This window comes from Scatophagus argus, chromosome 20 (assembly GCF_020382885.2).
Source record: "Scatophagus argus isolate fScaArg1 chromosome 20, fScaArg1.pri, whole genome shotgun sequence".
NCBI classification, from domain to species: Eukaryota; Metazoa; Chordata; class Actinopteri; family Scatophagidae; genus Scatophagus; species Scatophagus argus.
In genome coordinates, this window is record NC_058512.1 from 5,927,230 (window position 1) to 5,939,402 (window position 12,173).

Genomic DNA, 12,173 nt, shown 5'->3' on the forward strand with positions numbered 1-12,173 from the left:
AACACACAGGTGGTAATTTATTCTCTGAGGTCTCTAAGAATGGTGAACGAAGACTAAAATTTATACATAACTTTTGTTTATTTGTTGAGAAAAACCCACACAAAGTCTTCTGATTCACCGTCCCTGCAGATACCACTGACAAGTTCAAAACACGGCACTAAAACTAGAGAGTAATGTGCAAAGTTATAAAGAAATATTTAACTGTACTTAAAATTGTTATGTAACTATATTGGCCAATTAAATCTTCTCACAATTGAATCACTCTACAACGTATTCACTTTGCAATTGTGTTTTATTTACTGTATATCACTGCACCGCCTGCACATTTCTGCAAACAGCAAGCAGAAATACTGAAAACAGGTCATTAATGTGAACAGATTTTATACTCTCTAAATTCCCAGTTCAACATATAGTAAAAACTAATATAACCATAAACCACTGGCGAGTCTCGGATCCAGCAACACAATTTATGACGTTAAAGGAAAAGCTTCACACTCTCTAAGTGCCTCGTTTCCTAAGATGAACTTCTTTTATATGTATATAATATTTATATTAGATTGGGTCTTTGTTAAAGATACAGAATTTTAAAGCTGCAGTATAAACAGATCAAAACATAATAATGACACCCATATGGAAACCTTTATGCAATTATTAAAGATGGTTTATTTCAAAACAGCATTGATGTATGCAGTTCATGTGCTGAAAATAATACATTAATAAACTGGATACTTAAAAGATGTACAATATTACTAGACACAGAATATAAAACATGATGTCCATGTCCTATTTGTACTTCCTTTTTTTCAGGAGTGCATCCCGTAGAGCAAGCTGGATAGGAAATACAAATATTTTCAGTTGAAATGCAAATACTGTTTTGTCTTTGTATTCAATATAATCAGTATAGACACAGTGCAGTGCAGTAGGTCCTTCTGACAGGTGTGACTTACCTGTTTCTCTCTGAAGGAGCGTTTGCCTTTTGTCCTGACATTCTGACTTTGTCTCATCATCATGAAGTTCTTCGTCCTCTTCTTCTCCTTGTTGCTGGTGCTGGCGTGTGGATTCAGTTTGGTTCGCTTCTTGACAAACTCCTTCCGGTCGGTCCGTCCCGCCTTGAAAATCAATCAATGAAATTATTAGCCACTAATCACCTGCTAATTAAAACTATCTGGTTTCCAAAATGTTTTTGTAGTCTTCAACAACAGCAAAGTGAATCTCTGACATTTTATAGAACAAACGGCCTGACAGAAGATGACAGTGACTGTTAGGTTTCAGCCCCACACATCATGACGGTCACACTATACTGTGAACTGCCCATGAATGACTTTCCAGAATCCACAGTTAAGGTCCATGGTTTCACTGGAGCAGTAATTAAGAACAGTTTAAATCACCCCACATAATGTTAGCATAATGTTTTACCAATGCTGTTGCCAGGCGTGTTTCCTTGTCTGCTTTTGGTTTCTTATGGAGTTTCTCAATATTCCTCAAGGTCAGCAGCTCACCTCTAAAAGATTTAGGAGAAACAAAAACTCATTGTGATCAACTATCATTATCAGCAAGCTAAACTTCACAGTTATTACACCCTTGTTCAAAGGAATCTGAGAACTGAGAGGTAAAAATATACATTTTCGAAAGACAAATTCCTCTCTTTTAAATGATGTAATTCCCTGGGTTCAAACAGCTTTCTAACCTGCCGTTGTCCTCGTCGTCACTGTCCACATTCTTCCTCTTCTGGCCCTTGCCTGGTGCAGCGTTGACCTCTTTGGCCATCTGGGCCAAACGGATCTTGTTGAAGTCATCCTGAGTGAGGAGCCTGCTGGCGCTAACCGCCGCCGCTTTGGCTTTTCTTTCCTCCACGGGCATACTCTTAAGCTTCTCCGCCTTTCACAAGCGCAGATAACCGTTACGTTAAAGCAATACATAATTATCCGTCAGCAATTTAATGAGATGTGCAATTTCATTCTCACCACTTCCCCCGTGTCTTCATCAGACGAGTGGTGAACGTCCACCCACTCACCGTCTTCATCGTCATCACTAACACTGGCACTCTCCCAGCCATCTGTTGTGCAGTATGGATAAGCATGTTAGCCTGATACTGATCACGCCCAGTGCTGTACAAAACCCCAGTCTGTTTTACAGATTAATTTATCCTCCGTAATCCAACTCTATGGATTCAATAATACAATAGCGGTTCACCTTCGTCCTCCTCTCCCTCTCTGTTCTCCACCTCAAGGACTTCAGCTCCGGGGATGTAGTCTTTAGCCTCCAGCTCTCCATAGTCTTTGATCTTGGCCTCCGCCGATGCCTCTGTGGGTCTCCCCTGGACAACAAGCAGCAAGGTTTACAGTTTGTCAGTATTATATTTCTGGATTTATTGCCACTACACTCCTCTCTTCATTTGTGCTTCTCTAACTTTTCCACATTACAGTGTGCTAAATAAACTACACTCACAGCCGTTGAATATTAAGACTTAAAAAAAGGTGTAGTTTTCAGAGTTCACAGGTGGCTCACCCTGTCTTTCTTGTGCAGCATCTGTGGATTAAGACTCCTGAACAGTTGGATCAGTCCTCTAGCAGACATCATCACATCTGGGGGACAAAAACAAGATGTTTTACGAGTGAGTGCACACCTGCTTTAATCAGTGCACTCAGGACTGTGACAAGAAAAAAAACAGTCGGTCACTCACTCTTGTCTTTGTGGGTCTTGTACTGGGCCAGGTCCTGCAGCAAGTCCTCTGTGATGGCAAGTGGACAGCGGCCAGCCACTTCCTTGATGGCATTGATACTTGAGTACAAAAAAGGGGTAAAGTACACTATAACACTGTGCAGTAAAACATGTAGTTACAAATGATCTGTATGGGTTTGTATTTTTGTTATGAACATTTTTAAGTGAAAACAGAAAAAGCTTGAGTTTACCCCACTGTCATGACCTCCCCAGAGTTTCTGTCTGTCACAAAGTTGTTGGCGATGGTCATGATCACAGGTTCGATGATCTGGACAAGTGGGAATGTACAAACACAGTTATATCGGAGTCCTTATGTTATGTGCTGACTAAGAGGATAAAACCGTAGATCTTGTTGTACCTCTGGTGGGATGAGTTGATGGGAAGCCTGGGCAGCACACAGGAGAATCTTTGTCACCTCTGGAGAGACAAGAGTTTGTTTAAAATGTCTCACAAAAAGAGGTCAGAGGACTTTGAGTTATTTTGAGTGAGCTATTGTTACCTCTTTGATGGGGCTGTAGAAACCTCTGGATGAACGGATAAAAGTTGAAGAGGAAGAGCTGGAAAAGAACAGAATACATTTACACTATAAATATCTTTTCATGTTTCAGCAAGGAATATGTATAGTGGTTACCTGTGTTTGAAACTGTGTTTCAGTTATGTTTAAAGCTGCTTGTTGTGGCCAAAAAAGAGCAGTGAACAGTGAACTTGCATCCCAGAAAACCTAGTATAAAGCAATTACAAGTGACTTCTTTAACATATAAATAGCCAAGTGAGCTATTGTTAACGTAAAATCATCGATCAGCCACTTCTAAAGCAACTCTTAAAATAATCACAGCCTATTTCAAAAGATCACAGGCCTAACATCAATAATTTAAAAGCTGTGCTGCATAAATGCAACACCAACTCGGACTGAGATTGAATGGCTGCATTGATTTTTGGATCTGTTGAATTATTCTGGATAAAATGCTTTATAGAGCCACCAGCATTCATGAGTGCCAGATCGAAGTGTCACCGACCACCACACTAAAAAGGTGTGTGACAAACTAGCTGCTGACAGATGTGTCTCATACCTCATGGATTCCAACCAGTCTGGAAATGAGCTCCATCATCATGATCTTCACCTCAAAGCGCTCTTTAGAGTCTTCCAACTGTTTGAGAAGTTTCTCTGAAAAATCTTAATAATAAAAAAAAAAGATACTTGATGGTTTTGAGAATTGTAGCACAAATGACATGAGGCAAATGCTTTGCTTTTGGTACGACTGTTGTGGGGACGACATGTGAGCCTACCTTGAGGATCGTGAATTAGGTGAATAGCAGAGAAATTGAAAACTTCTACTTTCCTCTTTTTCTTGTGTTTCTGCACAAAAAGGTTAAAACAATGAACTCAATTAATCTGACTAAAATATAACAATGTTGAGTTGAGTTTTCCTTTCTTGGTCGGGAATACTGCATGTGCAATTGTCTGTAGAAACAAGAATTTCCCTCCAGGGATTAATAAAGGAATTCTGATTCTGATTCTGATTCTGAGTCTTGCCTCTGCAGTAGTTACAAAAGTGGTACCTTGAGGACTTTCATTGCCTTCTCCAGCTTCTTCTTGTTTTTGGTGGTTTTCTTGCCAGTGGAGTATCTCACCTTCAGGTCTCGGACTGTTGTTCCCTCCGTCTGAAAGATAAAGTTGATTCTTCACAAAAACAGCACAAAAATAATATCACATGTGTATGTTACATATACACTTTATATCTTTGGTACTTGCCTCTGATTCTGAATCACTCTCGTTTTTCTCATCTTCATCTTTGCCCAGAAAGAATTTAAGACCAGCGACGAGAATCTTAACAAGAAAAGAGGCATGAGAGCATATGTAATGACAGTATAAAATAAGCTAGGTGATGTTTTCAGTGTGGAGAAAAAAAAGCTTACCTTTGTCACCTTGGAGAAGCATGCCGTTGTAATGACATTAACTGTTTTGGCATCATTCCTATCCCACAAACAAAAAGACACTGAAGTTAAAGCTGTGAAAAATATTAAGAATTTCCTGTAACATAAGAGTTACTTAATAATGTCCAGTGTACCACTAAAACCCACCATATGTTCCTTTTGTAAAGCTCCACCATTACATCTAAAGAGATCTTTGCTGCTATGGGGTTACTGTCTCTCAGCATGGTGTACATGAAGTTCTGCAATGTCTGAAACACACAACAGAATAACTCAGATAGTGAGTCATGGCTGGTGTATCCCACAGTATAACACACAGGCAGACATGGAGTATGTAAAACACTTCTCTGTACTTGTACTTACTGTGTTAACCTTGTTGTTTTTGTGCTTAGCATTGATGTTTTTGATGTCTGTTACAATGTGTGTGTACAGTGTCTGTGGAGAAAAGGAGGCCAATGTTAACTTCTAAAAACGGATGAGAGAAATAACAAAAAAGCACAATATGAGCTTTCCTCTTTTAGTTAGTTAAAATAACTTTAAAAATATATTTACTATGTAAAATTCATTGAAATATTTCAAAACACTTTCAAAATCATATACTATCCAATGACCACAAGCTGCTGAGGCTATTCAAGGGCTGGGTGTGCTAACCTTTCTGAGAAGTTTGTCGTGACATCGCAGCAGCTCGAAGAAGAGCTCCAGGAGGCCCGCGGGGTCGATCAGATCTTTGTTCCTCAGAAGAATCAGGGCTTTGCACAAGGTCTGACACCGACAAGAATCACACAAAATTACCTCAGTCTTAAGACATGTCATTTGCAAAAATATCCACTAAATAACAAGCTTAATATGGATAAAACAGAGAAGCTCCTGTGCTGACTGGTGTTCTCACCATTCTTAGGTCTGGCTCTATGACGGTGTGGTGACTCAATAATAACTCAGACAGCTCCTGTGGAAAGGTGGACAGATGCTGCAGATAGCAATGACCAACCTGGAGGAGAAGAAGAAATGTAACCACACAGAGGGTAGGAAGGTAGTACACATTACTGATCAGAAACACATACGGTACTTTACCTGGGCAAGAAACATGACAAGATCTGCCAGCTCCTTGTTCGGCTTGTCGGGCTGCAGTTTGAAGATCTGTACATTGGACTGGTAATGTCGATACTGCTGCAGAAACTGTTGAACAACAAGAACCACGAGTGTTTCACGGCTGAAGTATGTTGACAGTGATCGTATTCTTACACGTAGAAAAACAGATCGACTCGCCAAAAACTTTAGCAATGTTGGCTAACAACACTTACCTCATCTGTGTATGACTGCGGATCTCTTTTAATAAGATTCTGCAGTTGTGGCAGGTTGTTTGGTAATTTGTTGCTCAGTCTCCCGGACATGGTTTAAAACGATTATGAGAGTTTGTTGAAAAAATAATGGAAAAATAGCAGTTTTTACAAGGCAAGCGTGGCCAATGTGTAGGCTGCCATTTAACTTGCAGCTAACACACCATACGTCACGTCCGGCCAAGGCTTCGTCACTTCCGCTCTAATTAAAGGAACCGTGTTTCCTTTTGCTGACATTCTTTTCCGTTTAAATCACTAATAGTATGAAAGATAATACGATGTTTTACATAATCTGTCGATAGCAAAATTCCATGTTATACCAGTGTTATATTTTCATTTTTAATGGTAGACTGATGTGTTTAGGTATTTCATGTTAGATTTTAACTCTAATTCGCAGGTTATTTCCAGTCTCATTAAGGTTAATTCATGATTGAAGTAAAAACGTTCATTAGGTTTCTCCGCTTTTCTTTCATGCAGCAGATCACAGCAATCCCGTGGCAGTATCTCAATTAGCAAAGAAAAACGACCATGAGACACGCTGAGCAATATAAGCTTTATTTTGTTCAAATGGGCAGTTGAACAGCCGGTGAGGCCCAAAGTCATTTCTGTAGTCATGGCAAAGTTTCCAGAATTATTTTACAGCGATGTGATAAAGGATTTTGGCACCACATGGTGGTGAAACTGGTATGACAACATACCTGTCAGCATTGCCTACTGCTCTCTGCTACAGTATATGTAGAAATTTACATGAATCCACCAGATAGCTCAGGATGTGCATTCAGTCAGGGCAATGATGTTTTTTAAAAAGTACATACAGAGAAAAGACACAGTGACACTAGCACCTGTAAAATATGCCTTCCAATTCAACATCCAGAAAAAAAAATATGAAGGCTCCAATATTCAATCTTTGTACATCTTCAATTCTATGACCAATTTTGATGGGGGTTTGTGGTTTCCTGTGGTATTGCAGCCAAGATGTTTAATCGCTGGGTAGACATTAATTAACACCAACATTATGCCGAACATCATTACAAACTATAGAGGTTAACACTTCCCCAACAGCTGCAGCACAAAGTCAACATTGCAAGCTTCATTATTGCAATACTGTGCAGTAACTTATGTAGAGTATATGAAGTCGTTTTCAAGTCATTATACAGGTGCACAAGTTGTAGCTTCTCTTCCTTAGACTTTTCAGTGGTTTTGTTAGTCAGCAAGCTTAATGTTAATATTTTTATAAGTGACGTTTGCAATGTGTTGGCAACCTTTTTACACAGCATAAATTGCTAACAATAAGGCTGACAAAGTTTGTTGTTTGCTAAAAGGCGATATGCACTAAAAATGACAAAGTCAAGGAAAATATTTCTGTTTTTTAAAATGAATAAACCTTCCTCTACATAACATTTAAAATGTATCCAGTTTAATTTTAAGGAGATGAATATGTACACGTTCAATTTCATCATTTACCCTCAGGCAGTAAGCAATTACTGTAAAACAGATTTACAAAGCAAATACTGACATAGTATTCTGTCAAGGCATGTTCCAGCATCAAAACAGGATTTAAAATACACAAGTACAATTTTGTTCCACATAAAATACGAAGTTGTTGATCACTTCCTTAATTATTTTAAAATATCCAAGAATCTGGAAAAAACCCATAAGTGTTCTACTGTAGGTGACAATAAGAAATACAATCAGCAGTTCTCAGAAATGCATTTAAAGGGAGTAGCAGCCAAAGAGAGAACTCAAAAAGCAAACATAAAAAATATAGACTTCTTTAAAGGATTTACTCTCAAGAAAACTGAATATTTTAAGGCATTTTAAAAACATTTAGTGTAATTTGGCAATTTCTGCCTGTATCAACTCTCCTCCATTTTTGTTTTGCTTTCGTGAAACAGCCACTGCTATCCACTGGTTTCTGCTACCCTGAGATGTTTTCCTCTGCTTGAAGGCATCTGAGGACATACAGGATCACTTGATAGCAGAAAATATACTGGTCCTGTAAGAAAAAAAGAAAAAACATGTGAGGAAACATGAACCAAAGAGCTGTAGGATCAAAACACTTAAGAGCTGAGCTACTTAACAGTGGAAGCAAACATTAAATCTCACCTCCGTCTGGACCATTCCCTGCCTCTGCAGTCTCATGTTCCTTACGACATCTGAAATATCAAACTACAAGAAAATGGTTATTAGACTGTGATCATTCTGAAGAAAAAGAACAACAACAAGAGTCTTCCTAATAAACAATACAGAAGCTCATCTACTCACGTCAGCATCTTTACTGATGAGACCTAGAACCGTGTCTATACAGATGAGGGTCCCCGATCGGCCAATGCCCGCACTGCAGTGTGTGATTATGGGCCCCGATCGGTGAACATGCCTCATATAGGAAATAAATGTGAGCAGCTGCTCGGGCTGCGTGGGCGTTCCATGGTCAGGCCACCCCGTGTAGTTCAGATGAGTTACAAGCTGTATTTCATTGGTCTGAAGAGGGAGAAACTCTTATGTTACACGTGTCTAAGAAAGTTTTAATTATCATTAGAAAATGAGCATGAAACAGCTATATAAACATACCTGGACATCTTTGACCTCAATGAGTCGGATGACAAAGTTGTCGAGATACTGGTCTTTGATCAGTGTGATCTGTAACCTGTCGTCCAACATCTCTGCTGTCCTGGGTGTGTCTGGCCAGTACCGCTGACATTTCACTTTCCCTCCCTCTACTTCCCGGGTCATCATGGCGATCACATTAGACTTCTGCTCCAAGACCATTTGCCAGAAGTCGCACAGAGTGGTGGGTAAGGGTCCCTGACAGGCGATGTACATGTAGTTCTCATCCTTCACTGACATCTTGATGAAGTTGGCATTGATGTAGCCCCCGTCTTTGCCCAGCACGACTCGGGTTGTGTCAACTAAAAGAGATGTGTAGGTAAAAATCATATTTCAAATTGTGTCCAACATTTTAAGATTCCAACTTTGGATTTAAGGACATTTATGCAGCAACACATTTGTGACTTTTCTTACAGGGAACGACGTTCTTGTAGCGATTCTTCTTCTTGTTCTCCTTCGTCTGAGCTATTAAGCAGTCATCCAGTGGCTGGAGGTTCTGGAGGTTCTGCCAGGAAGGAAAGCAGGTGTTCATAAAAGTCTAATGAACTGCAAATAATTTGCAGCCACTGAAATTCAAAAGAGATTCTTACATCAAACTCCTGCAGGGGGACCTTCTGCTCCAGAAGTCCCCTCATCATGCGGACTACAGTGTTGAGCTTCACTCCTGTGTATTGGCCATCGGGGACCACTTTGACCAGGGGCAAAGAGGTCAGCTCATCCTCTGTGATGATTGGCCCATCTGGGGAAAAGATGGAATGAAGGAACAAAACAAAACATCCCGATTTGAGATTCTCCCATCGCATCATTTTAAGCTCTCGTGAAGAATTAATGTTTTTAAGAGTCAAACTTCAAACCCAAACTCCATCTTACCATCTCTTGGATTGGAGTTAATGTTTTCAATAGGCAGTTCATCACTTCCCCATGTGATTTCATCTTCCTCTGGCTGTCCAGCACTCATTTGCAGATAGCTGTCGAGTCAATAACATGAAATGGTGAGATGTAAAGGAGAAAGGTGTGAATATCTTCACAGTCCTCATTCAGACAGGTGTAGCTACTAAAAGTAGTTCTTACTTTTCATTCCTTGGATAGTCAGCACTCTCCTCTTGCCATTCCACCTTCCGGGAACTCTATTATAGAAGAATCACAAACAAAACAAAAAAATATACACAGCAATTATAACCCTCACACAGTTTCATGTTGAGACTGATGTCAGAATTGATTTGTACCTCAGGGGAATCTTCAGGTAAAGAAGAGCCATCACAGTCGGTGTCCTCCGAGAGGCCTGCGCTGTGCTCCGTCTCTCTTTTCAGTTCGTCTTCGTAGTCTAATCAAACATGGGAATGTGGTCTAGTTTGTCAAGTTTAACACTGCATTATTTGATTTACAAATAAATAAACATTGTTCTACTTGGGGCTGCAGTATATTGTCTTGTGTGAATGTTGGTACCTATTGGTGGTATTGGAGGGAAGCTGCCAGATTTCAGTTCATTAGGGAGAGTATATGGCCTAGCCCCACTGTCGTCACTCAGGTCTGAAAGCAGCATGAAGGAGAGCGGGTTGTGTGCAAAGACAAAAAATAAACACATTACTACAACTACACCAATTACTACAATACTAACACAAGCCATTATTTCATTTTAAATAGAGAAGAATTGGATTTTTGTACTAAAAACAGGAAAAACTGCCAGACAAAACATTTACCCATAGAAATCATGTTCTGCTTGTACCTGTGTTTCCATTGCACTTGTCAGAGTTAATGGGCAGATAGGCCAGGTATGTGTTTGGGTTCTGGTCTGGCGGTCTGGACACTATGAGATGTACCAGGCCTTTAGTTTTACGGATGGTGGTGACAGCTTTGGTGTGGGACACACCTGTCATTAGTTCGTCATTCACCTGCAAGAAAAAGACAAACAGCCATGGTTAAAACTCTTAAGAGCAGTCTGTGCGTTGTTTCAGAACATCCAGAGGAAGTTTAATACATGTGGAGCACAAAAACAAGGCAAACATGGAAAACAGTGGATTAAATATTTTCTAGTATTTGTTGTTTCATTTGCATCAAGTGCAGAACGTACGTAGGTGTTAGCAGTTAAAAGTGCATTAATATGACCTTAAATTCTGAGTGAAATATATCAGAAACATCACTCACTTTCAGGAGCCTGTCTCCCACTTGCAGTTTGCCCGAGGACTCTGCTATCCCTCCTGGTGTGATGGATTTGACAAAGATCCCTCTTTCACCTCCAATCACAGAGAAACCCAGTCCTCCTGAGAGTGGCTTCTCCAGATCCAGCTTTATGATTATCTCCTGCACAGTGAACAAACAAACGTGCAACTGCCTTTAATTTGTGAGACAAAACATTAGCAGACCATTTGGTCGTGAAACGGCTATTAAGAAGGCAAAGCTAATGAGTTAATTAATGCTATTGGACGTATTGATGATGGGGATCAAAATATTGCAATAAAAACATCTGTACATGTGTTCATCATCGCATTAACAGTTAACCTCTGCTAATCACTGTAACCATTTCCCATTGCCAATTTTGCTTTTGCTTGAAATTTCTAGTCAGTGCAACAGTAGAAGTTTAAATCAAAGCACACAAATAGCATATAGAGCCAGAGATAAAAATGCATTTCTTAACTTACCTCTGAAGGACAAAGTTCTGCAAGACACTCCTGGTCTCTTGGATCTTCTCCTTTAAGAAACCCTTAAACAGAAAATAATGTTGCAGTTACATCTAAAACAAAATAAACAACAACATTATTTTTGCAGGTGACCCCTTCAACATGTGAAACTTACCATTAATGCTGGATGAAACCTTGGGGCTAATGTTGTTGTTAAGAAAGGACACACTTTTCTGTCCGGGGGCAACAGGCTTTCCATCCCTTTCAGCCAAAGAGAAAAGAGAAGAAAAATAAAGCAACTGAAGTGATGACACAATCAGTGGCTCAAGCTAAAAACAACCTGATCAAAAAGCAACACCAACAAAACACGGCGAACAGACGTCATTATTTGTTAGACTACCTTGTGGCCTTGATAGAGAGGTCGTTGAGGGAGAGCTCCAGCAGTCTGGTGCTCTCACTGAGCGTCAGCTCCTGGGTGGGAGCACCATTGATATAGTGAATGAGATCAAGTGGTTTCAGGCTGCCCTCCTCAAAAGCCACTGAACCTGGGAGAATGTCTTTCGCAAATAAGACACCGTAAGCACTGTCGGCGCCTCCATCTAGTACCAAACCTGGTGACAGAACAAGGAGTACAATTTCGGTTTGACTTGAGCTTGATATTTTGGATGCAACATCTGGGAAAGCTTGGAAGACCAGAGCAGAGAATGTGCAGTGCCTGAATGTGCCAGGGATGTTTTATATGGTTACTGAGGGCTGTTGCTTACCCAGTGGTTCTTGGCTGCCCTTAAAATAAATGTCAGGCAGCAGGTGGGCTTCTATGGGGGGCTTAGGAGCCTCCAGGACCCTCCCTACCACCAAGTCAACCACACGGGGGGCTGCACGCACAAGATTAACCACCTCAGTATGGCCCATATTGCTCACATCTGTGGTGTTCACCTGGAGACAGAAAACAAAATTA

The 12,173-nt window shown here is 40.2% G+C and overlaps 2 protein-coding genes across 4 annotated transcripts in view; both read right to left on the bottom strand.

Annotated features, from left to right (window-relative positions):
* Window positions 1-643: 643 nt before the first annotated feature.
* On the bottom strand, window positions 644-6,179 carry sdad1 (SDA1 domain containing 1). The gene is made up of 22 exons (XM_046376145.1): window positions 5,955-6,179; window positions 5,725-5,829; window positions 5,543-5,641; window positions 5,305-5,415; window positions 5,017-5,088; window positions 4,804-4,904; window positions 4,639-4,696; window positions 4,475-4,549; window positions 4,282-4,383; window positions 4,009-4,078; window positions 3,792-3,895; window positions 3,221-3,278; window positions 3,080-3,138; window positions 2,913-2,989; window positions 2,684-2,781; window positions 2,509-2,585; window positions 2,194-2,317; window positions 1,965-2,056; window positions 1,688-1,878; window positions 1,417-1,501; window positions 948-1,109; window positions 644-828 (listed from the first exon to the last, which is right to left on the bottom strand). Exons 1-22 carry the CDS (start codon window positions 6,042-6,044, stop codon window positions 784-786), a joined length of 2,055 nt encoding a protein of 684 aa, XP_046232101.1. The 5' UTR covers window positions 6,045-6,179; the 3' UTR covers window positions 644-783.
* Window positions 6,180-6,529: 350 nt separating this feature from the next.
* ptpn13 (protein tyrosine phosphatase non-receptor type 13) overlaps window positions 6,530-12,173 on the bottom strand; it is a 42,026-nt gene continuing 36,382 nt past the window's right edge. For all 3 annotated transcript variants that reach the window (XM_046376142.1, XM_046376144.1, XM_046376143.1), the window contains 16 exons: window positions 11,980-12,151; window positions 11,616-11,826; window positions 11,391-11,476; window positions 11,237-11,298; window positions 10,743-10,898; window positions 10,324-10,489; window positions 10,044-10,127; window positions 9,824-9,921; window positions 9,669-9,724; window positions 9,468-9,565; window positions 9,188-9,336; window positions 9,012-9,102; window positions 8,562-8,899; window positions 8,256-8,471; window positions 8,097-8,159; window positions 6,530-7,986 (listed from right to left, as the gene is read on the bottom strand). In XM_046376142.1, coding sequence (XP_046232098.1) covers window positions 7,909-7,986; window positions 8,097-8,159; window positions 8,256-8,471; window positions 8,562-8,899; window positions 9,012-9,102; window positions 9,188-9,336; window positions 9,468-9,565; window positions 9,669-9,724; window positions 9,824-9,921; window positions 10,044-10,127; window positions 10,324-10,489; window positions 10,743-10,898; window positions 11,237-11,298; window positions 11,391-11,476; window positions 11,616-11,826; window positions 11,980-12,151 — 2,124 coding nt within the window. In that variant the 3' untranslated portion in view covers window positions 6,530-7,908. The remainder of the gene's footprint in view (window positions 7,987-8,096; window positions 8,160-8,255; window positions 8,472-8,561; window positions 8,900-9,011; window positions 9,103-9,187; window positions 9,337-9,467; window positions 9,566-9,668; window positions 9,725-9,823; window positions 9,922-10,043; window positions 10,128-10,323; window positions 10,490-10,742; window positions 10,899-11,236; window positions 11,299-11,390; window positions 11,477-11,615; window positions 11,827-11,979; window positions 12,152-12,173) is intronic.

Bases quoted from the DNA above. Each gene is read 5' to 3' on its own strand.
- sdad1 (XM_046376145.1), bottom strand. From the start codon at position 6,044: ATGTCCGGGAGACTGAGCAACAAATTACCAAACAACCTGCCACAACTG. The intron at 5,416-5,542 runs GTGAGAACACCA...TGTCGGTGTCAG, and splicing joins TAGAGCCAGACCTAAGAATG to ACCTTGTGCAAAGCCCTGAT. The intron at 4,697-4,803 runs GTGGGTTTTAGT...TTTGTGGGATAG, and splicing joins CTTTACAAAAGGAACATATG to GAATGATGCCAAAACAGTTA.